Raw genomic sequence first — 21,409 nt, 5'->3', positions numbered from 1 at the left:
AATCTTAAAAACAAAAACAAAAACAAAACCCACAGAACCCAAAATGTCCTGTTCAGGGCCTCAAGCCCAGCAAATTCAGCTAGTGCTATCTCAAGATGACAACTCATGGCTTAGTAGCTTCAAGAATTTCTCATCTCCCACAAGGCTTCTGAATGAACCTCAGAGGCATAAAAATCATGATCCATTATCTCTCTTTTTGGGGAATAGTTCTCATTGCACAAAAGACATTCCACTAGAAAGGCTTCATTCTCAAGTGTGGTTAGACATTAGATCCAGAAACACAATGAAATATTATCACAATTGTGCTAAAGAAACAAAACTACAAACTAAATAAACAGAAGCCTTTAGTCATTAGAACAGAAAGACTGGAAGAATATTTACCAAAATATCAATATAGCTTGGTCTGTGCCACCATACTCTGGGGCATTTTTCTTGTTCTCTTTCTCTGTACTCTTCTCATTTTTATTTAATGTCTAATTGTTGCTTTCAAAACCTTTCAAATGCTTTATATTTAAATATTATTTTATTGAGTTTGGAAACTGTATTGTGTATATCAAATACAGCAGGTTACACAGAACAAAGGCTCCCTCCCACCCAGTTCTCCTTCCTAGAGGCAAGGATTAATTGTCAATTTCTTGTCTATCTTTTTGGAGTTAGTCTATGCATATGCAAACACAGAGGTCTGTATATGCCTTTTTGAGACACAAAGACTAGTGTTTTGTACACTGTTCTGAATCTTGTTCTTTCTATTAATGCAGGTCTTTGTAATCTTTCCTTATCAGAAGGTATACTGCTGCCTCATTTTTTTGTTGTTTTGCTTTTCAATGAGGCACCAAATGACTTTCTAAACATTTCTGCCTCTTGTTGTCAATGACTCCCTTTCTCTCATTAAAAACCAAAGTAAAGGGCGCCTGGGTGGCTCAGAGGGTTAAGCCGCTGCCTTCGGCTCAGGTCATGATCTCAGGGTCCTGGGATGGAGTCCCGCATCGGGCTCTCTGCTCAGCAGGGAGCCTGCTTCCTCCTCTCTCTCTCTCTGCCTGCCTCTCTGCCTACTTGTGATCTCTCTCTCTCTGTCAAATAAATAAATAAAATCTTTAAAAAAATAAAATAAAATAAAATAAAAACCAAAGTAAAAATGGAATCTCAGTGACCCAAATTTGCACATTGGAGGAAGTGTACCTTTTCTTCTTGGATCTTTTCCTCAATCCTTTTTGAGGCCATTTCATGGGCCTTGAAGAGGGCAATGGTGCTGGTTTCATCTGGGTCCAGTATGTTCCCATTGTCATCTCTCACCACCAGATCTAACCCAAGCATTCTAGAAAGAAAGCAGTGACCAGTGAGTCTCCTCATTAAGAACAGACTCTTTCCTGACGATTCCCCAAGAAAGAACCGAGATGATTCATGGTTAGAAAGTTGGGTGCTAGACCAGTCAAGTTAAGAAAGTTCCTTGGCTCCTTTCTTTTTGATGTCTGCCTCCTTTCCCCAAAACTTGTGGTCAATAAGTGATGAAAACTTATGGTAGTGTTAACCAAATTCATATGATATGCAAAATATATTTATTCTACAGAATCTCCACAGGAAAGGCAAAACCATCACTGCTTCTGACCAGATTCCTCTGACCAACACTTCTTCCCAATTTTCTATTGCTTGACATAAGAACCATGATAGACCAAATATCTGGGGGCTTTGCCTTATTTCCTTTAAGTTCAACGTTGGAGGACAGCCCTTAACTCAAGACTGTCTTAAAGGCGATCAGCATGAGCTTGCTGTTGCTTAGATCAGGATTTCAATCTTGGCTTGAATACATGCTAGCAAGAGGATTCAGGGTGATTTATTTGATTTTGCAAAGCCCTGACTTCCTCATCTGTAAATACTCCCTACCATTCAGGGTTGTGGTGAGAATTTAATGAGATAATATGTAAAGCAAGTAACGCAGCATCTAGTATCTAGTTCACTCTCCATACACGGCAGGTCTTACCACAGCAACTGGCACCAGAACACGCCTGACTGTGTGCAGTTGTAGCTCTGAGTGTTACACAGGAAAAGAGCCATATGGTCTATGCAGGGCACAATCCCTACTCAGGCTCTTATGCCCAATGTGCACCAAGAAGTTGAAAAAAAATGTGCTTCATTCCAAGACTTAGGGACATGGTGGAAAGCAGATACTGCTATCTGAATGCCCAGCGTTCATTCCAGGAACCAGCAATTTGGGAACAGGGATGTCCAAACAGCAAGAAAGCTGAGGGATAATAGTGAAATGTGCCAAGTCTTTGGGAAGAAAGCAAAAATGTCTAATGACTGAGTCTCCCCTCCCTGTTTTATAGTATCTCCATCAACTGATTTAACCTGGCAGGTTCCTTTCCACGGCAGCCAGACCCACAGGCCACCCAGACACAGGAGTTGTGGATCTTGCTGGCGGCTCAGAGACTATGCACTGACACACTGACGAAGCAGCTTTTACAAGCTGGAGTGGGATGGCAGGCGTGTCTGGCTATTTATGGGGCATTAACATCCTCTGCTGAAGATCAGAGTCCTCTAGGCCCATGTCACACTGTGATAAGACCCAAAAATACAAGGACAGCATAGACACCAGGAGGGACCGGACTGAGCCCACCATCGCTGTTTCTGAAGAAATGCCTCAGCACCCAGCTAGAAATATAACCCCTGTGGATACAGTTCTATGAATGGACAAGTGACAAGGGAGGGAACAGTCCATTCTTAACCCTAAGAAGGGAGCATTACACATAGAATTTTAAGTTTAGGGTTCAAATTTCAACTTCCCCACTTACAATCTCTGTTACTTAGAAATAAATCTCTTAAGCTCACTTGGTCTGTGCTCTTTAATCACAAAGTGGATTATAATCAAGAAATGCATGTGAAGGGTACACAGGAGATTTCATATAACGATTGAACCTGAATCTTGTATGCTGTAGTCACCCCAGCTTTCTTCTGAATACAGCTGTCAGCGTCTGTAACATTTAATTGAGTAAGATAATGGGCCTTACTTTAACAGGTGTCAGAAGTATATCCAAGGGTCCTGAGGCAAAGGGGCAAGGGGAAAAAATCACCTATGTACAACTTGAGGAAATTTAGAAAACCAAACGAGATGTCAAATAGATCATCAACAAAACTGAGGAACCAACCCAGTCTTTTCAAAGGAACGAGTCAGGAGAGAAGCATCCCAGGCCATTAACCGATGAACTGACTGATTTCTCACTTTCTAAAGGGCAGTAACGTCTAGAACCTATGTATGTACTTGAGCTAATCAGAAGACTAGCGAAGTGATTAACTCCTTAGAGGTGACTGGAGGCATAATCAACAGGCTAAAAATGTGTTTTACTCTTCTTGTAAATTTGGTTTTCATACACTACACACCATGGTCCCAGTTAGGGAACATGGGAGAGAAAGACAGAGAATGTGTGTGATGCTGATTTAAAATTCAACTCTCAGGGGCGCCTGGGTGGCTCAGTGGGTTAAAGCCTCTGCTTTCGGCTCGGGTCATGATCCCAGGGTCCTGGGATCGAGCCCCACATCGGGCTCTCTGCTCAGCAGGGAGCCTGCTTCCTCCTCTCTCTCTGCCTGCCTCTCTGCCTACTTGTGATCTCTCTCTGTCAAATAAATAAATAAAATCTTTTAAAAAAATAAATAAATAAATAAATAAAATAAAATTCAACTCTCAGAATAAAAACCGAGATCGATGCAGGCCTCGGAAAATGCGACTTCAGATGCGCTGTTCCTTTCAGTCTTGTTTGGCAGCAAATTCCCATCTTCCTGATCGTCTGTCATCTCCTTGATGCAGAGATCCCACACAAGGTCTGGCCTATGTGAGGCGCTGCCATGTTTTTCCAACAGAATGAAATGTTACCCAACACAAAAAGAAAACAGTACGCATCATTCTTTGACAATTCCAAGATCAAAAGCTGAGGGCGAGGCATGTCCTTAGCCTGAATGTGCCCATCTCTTTCCAAGTTCTTGGTGAAACCACCCGCGGTTTACCTGTTCCCGTGATCGATTTTGGCTGTGACCTTTTTCTTGAGCTCTGCCAGTTCGTCCTTGGGGAGGGTTCCAGACAGGATCTGGGACCGCCACTCGATCAGGCTGTATGTCATCTGCTGCAGCTGGCGGAAGAGTGTGACCTTGTTGTTCTAGGATGGGAAAATAAGTGGAGGAAAGAACAAAAAATAAAGGTAGGATGGAGGACGGTGGAGGCGTCTGACTTGACCCTGACTTTATAAGGTGTTACTTAAGCAATTAATTTTGCCATAGAGTGGCAAAGTGCAAAGTGTGCACTTCAAAGGGATTTTTTTCTTTTTTTTGAAATAGGGATGGCCTTGCCCTAGGCCATTCCCACTCTGTCTCCTATTCCAAGTTTAGAATCAGACAAGCCATTGTAGGGTGGATGGCATTGTCCACGTACCCTAAGTTCAACAATGTCCCTCCTCTGTTCTAAACCCTCCAGGGATTTCCTCTGTCCTCCAGACACAGTAAATCACATTGTGAAACCCTTCCCATTTTGGGTTCTGCCTACATTCCCGCTGCATTTTACACCAATCTCTGCCTCAAAAATCTATGCTCCCTCCATGCAAAAGTTATGTCCCCTGCTCCTGAGTGCTCCAGACCCTCTCAAAATGTACTTCCTCTCCCTGGAACTGCTTTTCTCCTCTTCCCCCAAACTCACCCCCATGTCATGTCTCCTCACAGACTACAACCTCCACCAACTGCTAATTCTTACTTCTTTGTCCTCAACTGAGAAGTCTCTTGCTCAAAACCTTCACTGTGGGCTGGCTATCCCTCCCACTGCTCCTAGAATTTACTCCGATCCCAGCAATCAGAACCCAGACCACCATGGCCCGTCTGACTCTCGTCTGAGACCTAAGCTCCTACAGGACAGGACGAGGAGCTCTTTCATTTTTGTAACCCTAGGACCTGGTGTAGAGTAGATGCTCTATAAAATGCATGCATGCGTGAATTATGGATGGAGAAAGAACTATAATTTCAGAGATAAAGGATAGTGGAAAATGAAATGGAGAATACTGTCTTAAAGGCCTCATAAAACTGTTAGACCATCCTGGAAATCGTTAGACCTACAATGATTAAATCATTATTCTGGGTTTCCTTAAGAACTTCCATACCTGGACCAAACCAACTTATGACCAGCTCGGTATATGGGCTTGTATCATTTTAAGAGTCAAATATTTGATGGCCAAGCTATTACGACCTTGGTTTTCTCTAAATGATTAATACACAGTTATATATATGATAGATCATATCACTAACATATACAATATTGTTTAACAATATTTATCTAATCCTTTTATAAACACAAGATAATTTTAAATTGTGAGAAGTGCCAGAAGGAAAATATATGTGGGTAATATGATCTGGTGTACACGGAAAGGAAGACCCTTGAGATAAAGTCTTCAAGAAAATCTGGTTTGTGTACCACTTCTGAAACATGCTTTTTTAAAAAAATTTTCTGCACCATTTATTAGTCAGTTCTACAAGGAATCATTAATGAAAGCTATGCCTTATATTGACATACTTTTTAGAAATGAGATGGTGAGTTACTTAAAAAAAATAAATAAGTGGTCTTTTTCTGGCTTTTTGGGTTTGGGTTTTTTTTTTTTTTTTGGTTTGTGTGTAAGTTTAGGGATAAAAACTGAAATATTTGCATAAATGTAATTGAAAATTACACAACAAAGCTGCCTCAGTTTGGACCTCTGATTCAGTATTTGAAACATGCTGAAACATGCTTTTTTTAAAAATAAAAATCTACACAATTCCACTCACCCCTTAAATACTACAAAATCACTACTTTTTAATTTACAGGTGAAAAGTCATGATATTTTTATATAACTATATGCTTTAAGATTATAGGAAATACTATTACCTGCTATAAAAATAATGCAACCTTACCCCCCAACACACGTACACACCCAAAGAAACTGTGAATGGCTGGAGAGCAAGTCCTTCTGTGATCTTCTACAACAATCCCTGGGGCAGATTCCTGCGCAAGCTATCAAATACAATCAAGATACTGAAAATACCCAAGATACTCCTGAACAAAGAGTAAACTGGAGCCAAGATCCCTCAGCCCAGAAGTGGGGCCGGGGGAGAAAGAGCAAAGATTAGCCCAGTGTGATCAAAGCTCTAAAAGAAAGTCAATGTTCTGTGAGAATACAAAGGAGAGGGTCGAAGAACTCCCTTACATGCTCCATTAACACTACTGATCTGAAAAATACAGACCGGGAAACCTGCTTAAAATTTTGTAAATACGTATATTTCTAAGTGTTTAGCCTTTTCTGAATTGACTCTTTCTCATCAGCCAATCTTTCAAAAGCATAAAAACACGACTTGAAAAGTTCCATTTTTAATAAGCAAAAGTAAAAACCCTGTTTGGTTTTTTCCCATGGAATTCTGTATAAAATATTGCCATTCCATTTTCTTTCGAACTAAAAGAGGGAGTGAGAAATTAAGTCCATAAAATTTGCTAGGCAGAAAGAGAGTCCTTTTTTTCTTTCTTGCAACTAATTTGTCTGCTCTCACTTAGGTGTTTTTTTTTTCCAAGTGTTTTCTAATTTCAATGAAGATATTAGGCTTTATATTATAGTAAGAAAAGGGTGACCTCAGACTCAGGGGATCCTCTGAGAGACAGGGCTTTGTTTGCGGCACATGTCCACAAGTTCTTGGTCTCAATTATATTAGACACTACCCAGGGCAATTTAATTACTGCCGTTCCTATCAGCCCTGTTTGCCAAGATCCCCCAGCAAAGAAGGATGAAGACAGCCATTCTTCTGAGTCACTGTGCCAAATGAATTCTGAACGGACACGCTGGAACACACCAAAGGAAGCAATTTCCCCACTACTTGAAGGAAATGGATTTCATCGCCACATTTCCAACACTGTTCTAAGTAGGATGTTCCGTGCACAGCTGGATCCAGATACTTCATGGGTTTCCGGGGAAGCACATGAGGACAGGTGAGGAGAAAATCGCGCACTCCTCATGAGACCCTGAGCCGAGGACCTGAGTGTCTCCATCTGTTCTCCCAACACGCCCCCTCCCCCGCCCTGTCTTCCTTCCTGAATCCTACACTGCCTGAGCCTGCCTGTTGCAGAGAACCTCCTCTGTTACCATTAATCCCAAACTTGTTTTGTACTAGCAGCCACTGTCACATAATTAAGAGGGCAGGGAATTTATTTAATAATCTCTTTGACTGTCTCTGCAAAAGTCAGCACAATCCAGGGACTCGAAAACAAATTTTGACAGTTCCAATGTAAAAAACACACTCTCGTTTCAGTTTCAGTTACAGCAGCATGTACGAGAGAAATCTACATGTTCTCCCACCAGAGAGTATCGGCATTTCTGCACTTGCTTAGAATTTCTCCCTCTTTCCACTTGGAGATCTCAAAGGTCTCACTTTTTACATTTCTATTCTGAATGGCATGCTCTTTCTCTAAGGATTTCTAAAGATCATAACAAACTCACAAGGAAGAAAAAAAAAAAAAAAGCTGCTTTACCTCCAGCAATGGCAAAGAGGGATAAAGGGGCCTCCAGTGTGTACTTCAGAAATTCTAGAGACCGCTGGGACAACAGCACCACCTCCCTCGTGTCAGAAAACCTGGATTCTCTCCCTCACTTTCCCAAAGAATGCAGAAGACAGTCAAAAGACTTTCCTCCGGTCCTCCCCATCTCCTCTGTCTGCCAACCCTTCCTCTTGCCTGCAGATTTTGATGTAGAGGCAAAGGGCTTGACAGCAAGTATGGGACTTGGGTCTCTTATATCTATCATTAATTGGCTAAACGACTTTGGGCAATTCACTCCTCCTGAGATACACCCAGCAGTGAAACAAAGGGACTGAGTCTGAGACCCATTCCCCAGGCTGAGCGTCTGTGAGTCTATGGTGGAGACCTTAAACTTAATTACTCTTTTGAGCACCTTCCTGATTAACTGGCTCTAACTCTAACCATCTCCCTCTGATGCGCTCACCCGCTCAGAGGCTCCCATCCAATTTCACCCGGCACAGCTCTCTGCAGTGACTCCCATCTCTCTCAAACTCCTGGGGTCTGGAGCAGTGTCCTGCTTCCCATGTGTGACCTCGGGCCACACTGCACTCTGGGAGAAAGGGAATCTGCATGGCCTGACACTCCTCCTCTCTACCCTAGTGCCTATTTTCTTTGCCACAAAAATTCTTCGCCTGACTAGCAAAGGCTTCCTTTTTGAAGCAAAGATTCCACTAAGACCATTTTTTGCCTCAGGATGTAGCACAAGAAATCCTGGCAGACAGGCAAGCAAGTTGGGATAGAATAAAACTGGAAAAGGACTTGGAGCACACCTCCTGCCCTCTCCTGGGTCACGGCCACCTCTCCTCTTGTCTCTCATGAGACAGCCAGGCCCAAGCACGGTTTGCCACTCACAGACGGAATGCCCGGACAAGACCGAGTTTTCTATGGGAATTTTCTGTCCCTGGTAATAAGCAATCAGATCCTGGTTTCCAACCATGAGACCAGCTTAATTACACTTCAGAGCATATGCTCCAGCAGCCCGTAATAACCACCCCTTCAGAAAGATTAGACTTGAGTAGCTTTACTCAGCGTGGATATGCAGTGATGGGAAGAAGGGCAATTCATTGTGTCTGGCAAGTTCCCCACCCCCACCCTCAGTTATGGGCACTTTCTCCCCCTCCAGATTTTTACACAACTACAGACTAGCTCAAGTTTTATTGTACTGGTGAATGTTAGATGCTGAGTGGCTCGGTCATTTGAACGTCCCTTGGCTTCAGCTCAGGTCGTGATCTCAGGGTCGTGGGACTGAGCCCTGCATGGGGCTCCCTGTTCAGCGAGGAGCCTGCTTGGGATTCGGTCTCTCCCTCTGCCCCTCCCTCCTCACGGGCACGTGCTCTCTAATAAATACATCTTATTCAAAAAATAAATAAATGAGAGGAGATCAGTCCATTCTATGAACTACATTTTAGCAAGTATGTTCACTTGATTCAACAATACATATAAACCACCTTCCACACCAGGCTTGTCTCCTATCTCTTTTCTGTCAGGAAAAAGGATTAGATTCAGTCTCCCAAAATTATATGAACAACACAGCCTCACTGGCCAAAACTCACTGAACCGTTTCTCCAACTGGAAGGTAGGGGAACGGCACTGAGTTAAGTCTTGGGGTGAGAAGTTAGAGTATGTTTAACATCACCACGTATCTCAGAATTCCCAGGAGAGTCCCTCTTTCAGAAATGTTCCTCCTTCTGTCCCCACAAACACACTCTAACTTGTCAGTTTTCAAGTCCTGATTACTGTTGAGAAAACATAATGTGGGATGTAGACTCATGCATATTCAAAAAGTATAGTCGGGTTGTTAGTGAGAAGGGAAGTCTGGGTATTACACTAGTCCAAGCATGTCTAAATCAGTGCAGACTCATTCACCCTTCTGGCTGGCAGAACTTGCATGGAACAAGGGAGATGTGCTGCTAGAAGGGAAAGAAGGCCAGAGTTCAGGTCAATGGATCTACTTTCCCAGGCTGGGGACAACGAATGATCCGGAGAGGCCGCAGAGAATAACAGGCAGAGCGCTTACAACCACTGACCTACGGCAGTTACAGTCACACCGGGCTGGAAGCAAACCCACCCATCAGCCCCAAGCTGAAGGGTGTACCATCAAACGACTTCAGGGTAGAACTCCACCGTGCAGTCTTGTTCTTCTAACACCTCCCATCCTCAGTGAACTCTTACACGAAGACAGTGCTGGGGACAGCCAGGGGCTGTCACAGTTTGATGACAAAGCTCCAGGCACTGTCCTGGAAGTTTAATCCATATTATCCAACTGAATCCTTACAGCAAGTGTGCAGGGGATATATATCATTACTGTTCCAGGTGAGGGAAGTGCAAGGTAGGGGTCAAAGGACTCGTCTCAGGCAGCAGACTCAGCTAGTGGCCTACCCTGGACCCAAATCCCTGCCTTAAGGATCTGAGTTCTTCCTGTTTTAGTGTGTTTGTCTGCAGTAGCTATTACTGGGTATGCTATATTCTTCTGAATATATGAGTACGTTCCAAGCAGAGGAGCAAGTCAGACTTTAAGATCCAGCTGCCTGTCTAACCCCAGTGTCCACAGTCTTGTCATTTCAAGAGGCGACCACATTTCATTCATATTCTTTTCCCCTTTCCAGATCAGCCCTGAAAACACACTCACTAAACAGGCTCCAAATGAGGACGAACAGTATAGGCGAAGCCAGAAGCTGCTGTGAACTTGCACTCTGAATTGGCAGGCTTCCCCCTTTCCTTGCTGCAATGATCCATGCCTCCCGAACTTGAGCCTAAACGAAGGAGGCTCGCTATCCATTGTGAGAAACACTTAATCTGCTTACTGAGCGCTCAAGGCCACTCCACCTAAAATGATAACAAAAGACAAGGGAAGTGGCCTTGGATTTAGGGGGGGGGGCAGGGAGCACACACAAGGGAGCTTTCGAGTCTCCAGGCTGGGTCAGAGGGATGCCAAGTCAAGGCTGCCCAGTGGGAGGATGTCCAGAACGGCTACTGTTTCAAGCTAAGACGGCAGCAAGAATGCCATGTGCAGAGTCCTGGATGCTCCGTCTGCGCAATGACCTCACGACCTGCACCTCTCTTCATGCTCGCACAACCCCATGGAATCAACAAGGCGGATTTTCCATCGCTTTCGCACGGGGGGCAGAATCCAGACAATACCTGGAAACATCAAGTGACTTGCCCAAGACCACAGGGCTTGCTGGACAGGGCCTGGATGAGACACCAAGCTTCCGAATTTCTAGTCCAGGGTTTGTCTCCTACAGTCTGGCATAAAGCCAATACCACCAGGAAAGACAATTAAATGGGACAAAATAATACTAATATAACAAAGAGGAAAAGAAGGCACATGGCGGTGGTCAGCCATTTCTTTTTCTGCTTTGAAGGAGTGGGTTCTTCTCTCTTTAGCATGAAGAACTCCTCCCCCCTTTAAAACATATTTATGGTTATTTCACAAGGTTACGGTGCAGCTGCTAAAATTATGTCACAGCCATCCAAATGTCTTTCCTGTCTGGAATAATTACCTGTGTCTACACAGCTGGGCTTATCCTGGTTAGTGGATGGTATTTTCCTCTCACATAAGGCTCTGGATCTGCTACAGAGATTTCTCATGAGCACACACTGAAAAGGAGAGAACTAGGAAATGTGTTGGAGAGAACTGTGGAGGTTCTAAGATTCCACGGGTGTCCTGAAATATCAAACAGGGGGTGCCTGGGTGGCTCAGTCGGTTAAACATCTGACTCTTGATTTCAGCTCAGGTCATGCTCTCAGGGTCCTGAGATTGAGCCCCGCTTGAGACTTGATCTCTGTCTCCCCCTCTGCCCCTATCACGCACCTCCTGCCCTTCCCCACACTATTGTGTATGCGTACGCTCTCTCTCTCACCCTCTCAATAAATAAATATATAAAAAAATAAATAAAACAGAACACCTGGTCTCATAATCTGAGGTAGAAAAGGCATGAGAGAAACACAAGTACTGATGTGGTTCAGTAAAATCGGTATTTATCTTTATGTGAACTGAACGAACTTACAGAATTAGAAAACAAAAACCTAATGAAATCGTGGGGGGAGGTGAAAACCACAGATTTGGGGTCCTTTTACCTTTTACCCAGTGAAGGATAATATTCTGAGGTTTGCTACTTTGATGCCAAATTTTGAGAAAGTTCAGAAATTCTGCCTGAAGTGAACTGTCAGTATGTTAGGAACGGGAACCCAACAAAGTCATGATTAATAATGACCCCATTTTAAGTGGATAATTTTTTTTTAAGATTTTACCTATTTGTTTGGGAATGTGAGAGAGAAAAAAAGCATACACAAGCGGGGGGTGGGGGTGCAGAGGGAGAGGGAGAAGTAGGCTCCCAGCTGAGCAAGGAGCCGGATGCAGGACTCAATCCAGGACCCTGAGATCACGACCTGAGCTGAAGGCAGATGCTTATTGGACTGAGCCACACAGATGCCCCAACATTACCACTTTAAAAATCTCATTGCCCAGTCCTTACTATCAAGTATGTATCCAGAGAGAATGCATTAAGGAAGCTCTCGTGTATATGCATTCCTCATCTATCAGACTTGTTGCATCCGCCGCTAACCAATCAATTAACCAGAGAGTGCTCTCAAAAGAGGTACCAGATGATCAATGCAGGCCAAAGGGCTTAAAACAGCATGTCTGTCCCGGAGATTTAAGAACTTACAGGTAGCTCTCTCCTCAATTACACACAAAGAGATCAAAAGATCACTTGCAGTACGGGGCAGGATGTCCCAAGGGCCAGATGATGGGCCCAGCAGTAAATGCTCCTAAGGTCCAGAAGGAAACATCATGGATTGCTGTTTTAGAAGCTACATTACAAGGAAGACCTTGAAATAGGCCTTGAAAGATGGGCAGGCAGAGAAAAATCCTGTGCTTTCCCACCAAAGGGGCTGGTGATTTCTGCTGCTGTGATCCATCATGGGTAACAACAGCCCAGGATGGAAATGAAATCATACATTAACTCTTAGAAGTCATGCTAGACTGAGCGTCTGATGACTGTTTTTGGTACTAAAGGTCAGAAGGTGTTCTTCACAAGTTATTGAGATTGGTTTTTGAGAGTCCAAATGAAGAATTAACACATGACTGAACAAAAACCTAGATAAACAAAGTCACATAAAGGAAAGAAACTGGCTTCCAGGCCATCGGGTCTAGTCTACTCCCTCGCTGCACTCATTCACGCATTGAATGAGAAAATATACCTTCCTCCTGGGAATCCCTGTCGGCCCGGGGAAGATGCTTACAGAGGCAGGACCTAGTGACTTCTAGGTCCCCAAGAAAGAGGGAACTTTAGAAAAAGATGTTTGTGCATCCCACTGTCAAGGAAAGAGCTGCTTCCAGGGGACTCGGAGCATTCTTGGCCTTTTGCAAGACAGCTGCCCACGTATTTTCACTCTGATAACATGAAAAGCCAGATCTACCTTTTCCTAATTGCAAACCTACACGGGACTTGTGATTACGGTTTATCATGGAGAGAATGTGTTGCTTCCTGTGTCATTTCCCACTGAGCTGGTGTATCTTATTTGCATTCTGAGGTCTATAAGACTACGTTACTGTAAGACACGATACCTTGAGTCGGCCTTGAAAAGAAAGACTCCTCAGACCACGGCTTAATACCACTCAAATTGCAGAGTCTGTAAGAAAGCCTGGCTAGAGTAAAGAATGCCGTCTTCCTGGGAGTCCTCGTGTGGCTGAGCAGCAAAACACTGACAAATTCCTATTCTCCAGGATGCACGTTGAGGTTAAGAGCCTGTCCCGCTGTTTCTTCTGCCATCCTATGTCATCAGTGACTCTACTCCAGGACAGTGAGAATCTGCTGCTTATCAGCCACGTACGGTCCAGCTAACATGCACCCTGTACCATGCAGAGAGCTCATGTGTTGCTGAGGCCCAGCAGTGGAACAGACAGCTCCAAGACCCGCGGGAAAGCTCACCACATAGAGCTTGCGCCAGATGACCGCCCATTCTCGCAGTGTCGACGTGAGCTCCTGGACCAGCGGGAGCTCCCCAGGAATCACGGTCTCGTGCTGCCTATGGAGAACCAGAGAGATGCTCGTGTTACTCTGGGCTGACCATCCCTGCTTTTCTTGACAGGGGTCATATTCCCCACAGGGCAAAGACGGGCATGGGGTGGTCCAGCTGGAAAGACAACGAATCAGTTGTGGGGAAATTTGTTGAGCGGACCTTATTACACCTAAGTCTCTGAGAAAAGAAGGGGCTTACTGATCCAGCTCTCAAAATAAACCACTTCTGGGAGGGAACAAAGGCATCAGCCCAGCCGGGACCATCCCAGTTGGTATCTCGACAGGAGCAATTGCTGAGCCTGGCTGGCTTCCATGACTCCCGGGATGGAGACCCAAACCCAGTCTTTTCGCTGCTTCTGCCAAGTGGCCCTTTCGTTAGGGAGGGTGGGTAGAAAAGTGTGCAATGCACGAGGGTCCTGAGGCTGGACATCTCACACAGGACCTGCTGGTGGGGACCGAGGCTCTGCCCTCTGACGGAATGGGGCTCGATTTTCTTCTCACCTGCTGCCTCACTGCACTGAAAACGTGTCTCTACCATACTCCTCATGGGCTCACAGGAGACTCAGAACAAGGCAGGGCCGACATTTATTCCCATCAGTCCTCTGGTATTTTCATGATAAGCAAAAGGAGAGTGAGGGCAAGCAAACAAATGGGAAAGAGAGGTAGGATTGCCAGCTTAAATAAGACTACCGCATACCCAGTTAAGTCTGCATTTCAGATGGCTTGAAACAACTTCTTTGTTTTGAAATAACTTCTCAGTGGAAGTTTGACTCATGAAATACCTGGGACATACTAACCACAAACAATTACTTGTTGTTATCTGGATTTCAAATGTAGCTGAGCACCCTGCCTTCTTCTCTGACAACCCTAGTTAGTGGGCATATGCCTCCCTACATGCCCTTCTGCCAACATGGCTGCCGCTAGTGACGGCGGAGGCTGCCTGGGAAATGGCCCGCTGGAAAGAAGCTTCTCCAGGTGGCCAGGACACCTGGTTTCCGGTCTTGGTTCTGCCACTGAAGAGCTGGGGGAATCTGGGCCTGTCTCCACCCCTCATCTAGAAAATGCAGGTGTAGAACTTACAGCTGAAAATGTTCTTTTGCCGCTTTGAGTCTGCATGACTCTGATCCATTCTCCTCTCTAGCAACCCTGGCATTCCAGTCCTGCTCTGGGCTCTCCTTCCCTCCTCTGTCCCTGGGGCTCACCAACCTAGCGGCCTCTCTCTCCCACCTCAGGCTGAGTGTCTTACTCCTCCTCAGGCTCCACAGAGGCAGTCACTGTCTGGGACAGCCGGTAAGGTGGATGAGAAATTAGAATATCCAAAACATAGTGGATTTCATCTGCAGAGCTTGTTCACACACATCATTTCATCATTCCACATTAAGCTCTCGACCAGCGCATGGCCAGATTTATGTCCTCCAGTTTGTATGGGCAAAAAGCCCAAGGGGCAATAAGGCTAACGGACTTGTCTAAGCTCCAGAGCGGATCACTGCCGGAGGCAGCTTGCTCCTCTCTCTCCCATGGTTGCCAAACTGGGGGCCCTTGGAAATCCTAGCAGCAAAAGGGTGCCCAAAGTTTGTGTGTGTGTGCACACTCAGTGAGCACAGGGCAGGAGGGAGGCAGGGGGTCTCCGTTCGTTCGTTCACTGCCTGGCTTTACTATCCTGGGGAAGGATGCCAGAGAGGAACCATTATGAAAGAAGGAATCATCTTGGGAATAAAGCTCGTATTCAATTTCTCTCCTTGTGAGAAGGGCACTGACGAGATGAGAGCAGAAACGCACACGAGAAACTCTTTAATGATCATTTCACACGTCCACCACTTTTAGGGGTCTTCCCGGGACGGGAACTTACCCTCGGTCTTCCACGGTTGCCTCCTTCAAATGGATGTACGTTTCAGGGAAGATCCCCTACAGAGAGAAGAACGTCAGTTATATGGCCGCAAAAACCTCAGGGTAAGGAGCACACATGGCACCAGGAACGAGTGAGCAGACAGGATACCTGGGCCGTCACCAGAGTGTGCGGTCAGGTTCGAGGGCCCGACCACACTGACTGCGCCTCCCTGAAAGCATGGCTAGAAAGACAGAAATTAAGATCCGGGTTCACAGAGCACGGAAGAAGTGCTTCGGAAGGGGGCGAACATGTCCTGACCAACTCAGGGCTGCAGTACCCTAAGGGGCTTGACAGCCAGCAACTAGAACCATCCAGATCCTAATGCCATGAACTGCTGCCTTGAAAGGGTTTCTCATAATTAGTGACCCGAAGGGCTGTGTACTTAGTGGCCCATGAAATTATAGTGATTTTCCGAAACAATCCCTTCTCACCGCTTTCACTTGAGCCAAATGCGCCCGAAATCGATTAGTACTAGTTATCTGGTTATTTTTAGCACTTCCCAGTCTCAAATTGCTTCCCAGTCTATGTTCTTAAGTGGCCAATCTACATCACTGTTGCGATGTTGCTTGTGGGGAAACTAAGGCCCATACGGGCCTAAGAGAAAGCCTGGAAACTGGTCAGTAGACACTGAAGAAGTGAAGATCAGATCACAGAAAGCAAGTCATGGATCTGAGTTTTCCTGATGCCAATGGCTTCTGGTGTTTCCCTGTGTGATACGCTCACGGATAAATGGAGGCAACGCCATGGGGAAAAGGCACTGCTGTTCTTTGTTTTAGGGTACTCTGCAGGCCAGACCAGCAGAGGGAGGAGAAGAGCCTATTTACCGGGTACCACTGGTTTGACTGCTCCTAGCCCTGCACCTGCGGAGGTCAGTGCGACCCTGTGCGCATTCTCTGTTGGGGGACTGACCACAAAGGTGGGAAAGGAAGATCTTCCTACATGGGGGCTGAGTCAAAGATGTGTGTGTACGCAGTGATCCTTAATCCGTCCAGAGACAGAAAACTAGTTCACTTCTACTGGCGTCAGTCTTGTGTCCGGCTTCATGTGCTCTATTTATCTAAAACTCTTCTTTCTCCATCTTAGCCCTTTGCCAATAAAACAGGAAACAGAAAGAAAATCTGAGACTGAGCTGCTCCCAACCTTGGTGATGACAGGGTAGATCTTGTCACTGCCTGAGTTGAAAGCAAAATGACTGTCCTTTCCAGCCAGGCAGAAAGAACCCCCCCCCCCCAAAAAAAGTACATTACCTTCCCCTCTTCACTTTGAGAAAGGGGTATGCATGCGGTGTGTAAGTCAGAAAGTACTATGCTGATGTGTTACTGATAAGACCCAGAACACACAGAGAGACAAGAGGACACTGACCTTTTTTATTACAGGGGCAGGATTCAAAGTGATTTTGGAAAACTGATCAAACAGTTAAACAAAAATTCAAATGTAGGTATAATTCCTGTGGGGCCTAATTTCTGATGTTCTGAAGCTCCAGATCTGTGCTTAGGGTGTCTAAGGAACTTTGGGTGTTTCTTCTGTCCATCTGGAGGTAAATGTCTTGTTGACTACCATCTTGGTAGAGAACCAGACTTGATCGTCCAGAACTCACCTTGAGGATATGATGCTAAGTGAAGTAATCCAGACACAAAAGGACAAATACTGTTATGATTCCACTTGTAGGAGAGATCTAGAGTGGTTAAATCCATAGAGACAGAAAGTAGAATGGGCATGGCCAGGGATGGGCTTGGGAAGGAATGGGGAGTGGACACTTGGTAAATAATGAGCCACTTAAAGCAGTAGCTCTAATTAGAAGCCACACTTGGAGGTTAAAATAAGAGGTAACACTGCTTATCCCAGGGAATATCCTTGCAGAAAACTTTTCTCATCAAGAAGGTAAAGGACGAATTAAAATTTTTGTGCCTTTGTAATCTGATTACTAGTCTCTCAATAATTGGGAGAAATCCAAGATAGAAGCATTTGAAATATAAAGGTCTTATGCTGTAACAGCCAAGCAGATAATTTATACTGAATGTAGAGAGTATTTATTTTGTTCCATTACCTCCCTGTTACTTGCAGGCCCCATCCCTCCATGACAACATGTGTCCACTTACACCCATTTAACTGCTCTAGTAAATCTGAGCCCTGGAGAAGTTTTCTTTCCTTCTTTCCATCTGACACACAGAAGGCAGGAAAAACCTGGGGGATAGATTACTAATTTATAGCTTATCTCAATTTTGATTCTCCTTTCTCAATGCAACCTACTCACTCGAGGAAAAAAAAATATCTAACCACTTTCTAGATATTGCCCTTATCCACACTTCCACAATCCTGCCAGAATCAATAATCAGTTTCTGCAAAGCTCTGGGCTTCTCCAATTCGTAAAACCACTAGCGCATTTTATCACCACTCTAAATGGTGAGGTCTGATGATAACGGACACCAAAAATTTCCATTAAAATAACAGGCCTTTCAAATAGCTCCTCCCCCAAAGACCGGCAAATGCAGGAAAAAACAGCATTAGGAGAGGATTTCAAACAGGCTGGATCTCTTAATGAAAGGGTGTCAAAGCTGAACATAATTCATGATGACTGAATCTAAATTCCCTTGATGCTTCCTGCTACTCTCCACCAGAAGATATTTCAACTTAAAAATCAACAAGTAAAAGCAACATCCTTGTTAGTACTATCATTTCATTGAATTACAAAGTTGAATTATCAAGAACTAAAAGAAGTTCTTCCTGAAATAATTCTTCTTAAGGGTGAGATTTCAAGTTTAAGTAAGGGTTTTAAAGAAATGAAAACAAAACTAAAACAAACTCAGGGAGCATGCTATTTCCTTTTCAAAGCCAACAACAAGGGTGTGAGCTAGATAGATTCTGATCTATTAGGACATCACAGGATGCCTTAGAAACCGAGGTCTATATGCAAAAAGAATCCTTACATACCGTAGCTCTCTGAAATGGAAAAGTGTGGCCAGGGACCTTGTTTCAACATGATTCACAATCACCAGTTAAAAATCAAAGAATTGTGTTTGTTCTTTAAGTTCATGTGATCTTACCTGAGAATGGGGTTTTGTTCATTTTTTTAAGTTAACTTTTTTTTTTTTTTTTTTTTTTAGCAGACTGGGAAATGGAATAAGTCTTCTTGCTCTTTAATAAATTCAGAACTTCTGGGGCGCCTGGGTGGCTCAGTGGGTTGAGCCTCTGCCTTCGGCTCAGGTCATGATCCCAGGGTCCTGGGATGGAGCCCCTCGTGGGGCTCTCTGCTCAGCGGGGAGCCTGCTTCCACCTCTCTCTCTGCCTGCCTCTCTGCCTACTTGTGATCTCTGTCTGTCAAATAAATAAATAAAATATTTAAAAAAGAATTCAGAACTTCTAAATGGTTAGCTCCAATCATGCTTCGAAATAACTTATCATTTCTATAATTATGAGTAAATAAACAAAGATAGGGCTAACCAGGAGTATCTATAAACCACAGACAAGGATCCTAAAATAAAGAAAGCCTTTTATCTCACTACGCTCTTATTCATGCCAGGATGTCCTTGTCCTCGGTCACTATTTGAAGGTCTGGAGAAATTGAAGTTACCAAGAGATTAAATCAAAGTAGTTAAGTTGGAAATGAAAACAGGTGGGAAAATGTAGGAATTGAACCGTGGGTAGAAAAATTCAGCATTAAGATTTGGGGAGGGATAAAAGACCAAACTGTGGGAGTTGATACTCACGTGACAAGCAAACACTCCTTTATTTTGGTAGATTTTCAAATTGTCAATGTTAACAAACTGCATGTGTGGACATGTAAATGTGCAAAATAGTGACTCCAGATCCAAATATATAGAAAAATTGATCCAAACAATGCTGATTTCTAATGACTACAACCTTGTAGAAAGGGGTTTCTCTGGGCCCTGAGCTCTTTCAAGAGTTGTGTGCTCAGATTACTTGTATCTCATGCCATGCTTGAAAAACAAGAACTGTGGGTTTTGGTGTGTATATGTGTGTGTGTGTGTGTGTGTGTGTGTGTGTGTGTGTGTTTCTCTCACTTCTTGATAAATTCTAATATGTTTCTCTTACCCCTCTCCTAATTAGCTATTCTGCATGTGAACGAACTGTGAAAAGTGATGGTCCTATCAACCCCATTTCTCTTTCAAAACAAAGTGCTGACAGGCCTCGCTGCCCCAGAATGCAGCGTCAAAGGAAAAGGCCTGACCTGACCTAAAATTAACTGAGGGGGTATTAACGTAACTAACAGATTTTCTTTAACTTGATGATGAGTAGTTTTGGCATGGGGTGGAAGAACCTGCTAGGGTCAGTTAGTTTTCAAACTCTCTGCCCATGACAAGATACATTTTCATGGCAACCGAGTCCTTAACTATGCATAAAATGTAATTTTAAATACATTAAAAAATACCCACCTCACACAAAAGTTTCATGGACAGTATTTTTCACGGCATTCCATTTTCTACTTTCTTTTCTACTTTTCGGAGTTTCAGTTTTTGGAAGATGGTGATTAATAATCCCTGATGGTGATTTCATGATGTATTACTGGGATTGGCTGTGAGGTTCAGTTTCAAAACTACTACTCTGGCTTATCATTTTATAACAAAGGATGGACTCAAGTAGAAATGGGGAGATGCTTTAGTTCTGGGATGTTGGCACTGGGGAGCTAAAGAACCAAGCAGCAGCATGGGTTCCCCTGAAGGAGAGCCAACAAGAACACCCTTTCGCGTTATAGCCCTGCTGAGCTCCAGGGGCAGGGAGCGGCAAGCCTGCAAGTGCTTCGAGTGCCCTACCTGGGGAGTGAATTCAACTCTGGCCTTCCCCCTTAAGTTGGCTGGTGGGAAAAGGGGTCCATGGGACTTGTGCGATTTTACACACATTGAGGTCAGAGAATTTGTTGTCAGATCTAAACAACAGCCATCCCACAGAACACAAACTAGGTCTAGAGGCAGCAAGGAGCAGAAAATGGGCCCAGGTAGCATAACACAAAGCTAGCAGGCAGATTCAAATTCAAAAAGTAAATGAGAAACGTACCTTTTTAGATTTATTCTGGAGGGTATATCCTCTGTACCAACCTGCGGGGGAATAAGAAAACACAATCTTTTATGTTATCTGAGATAATATAAAGATAGGAGCAAAATGCATCCTCTTACTCTACTGGAATGCTGGGATGGAATCCAAGAGGCAATTAGCAGACTAATTAGAATATGTATATTTTGGTTGAGTACACAATTGAAATCTAGATCTATTTTGGGGCTTAATTCTCCTCATAGGTAAAGGATTTAAAATTCACATAGAACCACGTTTCATCTCTGCTCCTCTGGAGAAAGGACAGAACAAACCAACCAACAAACTAGACAGAAGGCAGCTCAATCTCTTAATATTTTAATACCTTAGATATTCACTAAACGTTTTTGCATGAATGAAGGTCTTTCATCCATATATATATATACATTCTACAAATCACCCTATACTATGAAAATAAATACTTTAAAATAATTTATAGTCTCTCTCTTATCTAAATTCTCAGGTAAGGAACCACTCTTCTGGAAGAATTTTAAACTGGAATGGCAAATCTTACATAAATATTTGCACCTAAAAGAGTTGAAATAAACAAATAATAAAAGAATATTTAGAACAATTCTTGGCAATGCTATTCACATCCCTGACAATAAAAAAAATTTTGTTGGCTTGATGAGGCTTTAAAAAAAGCCTTCAACTTCCACAGGCACCTGGGTGGCTCAGACGGTTGAGCAACTGCCTTTGGCCCAGGTCATGGTCCCGGGGCCCTGGGATTGAGTCCCACATCAGGCTCCCTGCTCAAGCAGGGGGCCTGCTTCTACCTCTGCCTCCCTTTCTATCTCTCATGAATAAATGAATAAAATCTTAAAAAAAAAAAAAAAAGCCTTCAATTTCTTTTTTTTTTTTTAAAGCCTTCAATTTCTTTTTTTT

The 21,409-nt window shown here is 43.9% G+C and overlaps 1 protein-coding gene across 4 annotated transcripts in view; it reads right to left on the bottom strand.

The window, feature by feature from the left end:
• DOCK5 (dedicator of cytokinesis 5) overlaps window positions 1–21,409 on the bottom strand; it is a 210,854-nt gene that overhangs the window by 110,470 nt on the left and 78,975 nt on the right. For all 4 annotated transcript variants that reach the window (XR_006603519.1, XM_045069498.1, XM_045069499.1 and 1 more), the window contains exons 3-7: window positions 20,492–20,532; window positions 15,440–15,495; window positions 13,501–13,597; window positions 3,997–4,145; window positions 1,180–1,315 (exon numbers count right to left, since the gene is read on the bottom strand). Coding sequence is in view for 3 of the 4 variants with exons in the window: in XM_045069498.1 (XP_044925433.1) it covers window positions 1,180–1,315; window positions 3,997–4,145; window positions 13,501–13,597; window positions 15,440–15,495; window positions 20,492–20,532 (479 nt within the window). In the remaining variant the exon portion in view is untranslated. The remainder of the gene's footprint in view (window positions 1–1,179; window positions 1,316–3,996; window positions 4,146–13,500; window positions 13,598–15,439; window positions 15,496–20,491; window positions 20,533–21,409) is intronic.

This window comes from Mustela putorius, unplaced genomic scaffold (assembly GCF_011764305.1).
Source record: "Mustela putorius furo isolate JIRA1106 unplaced genomic scaffold, ASM1176430v1.1 tig00003937_pilon_pilon_pilon, whole genome shotgun sequence".
Taxonomy (NCBI): domain Eukaryota; kingdom Metazoa; phylum Chordata; class Mammalia; order Carnivora; family Mustelidae; genus Mustela; species Mustela putorius.
The sequence above is the reverse complement of the archived record's forward strand: the minus strand, read 5'-3'. Positions and strand labels throughout refer to the sequence as shown.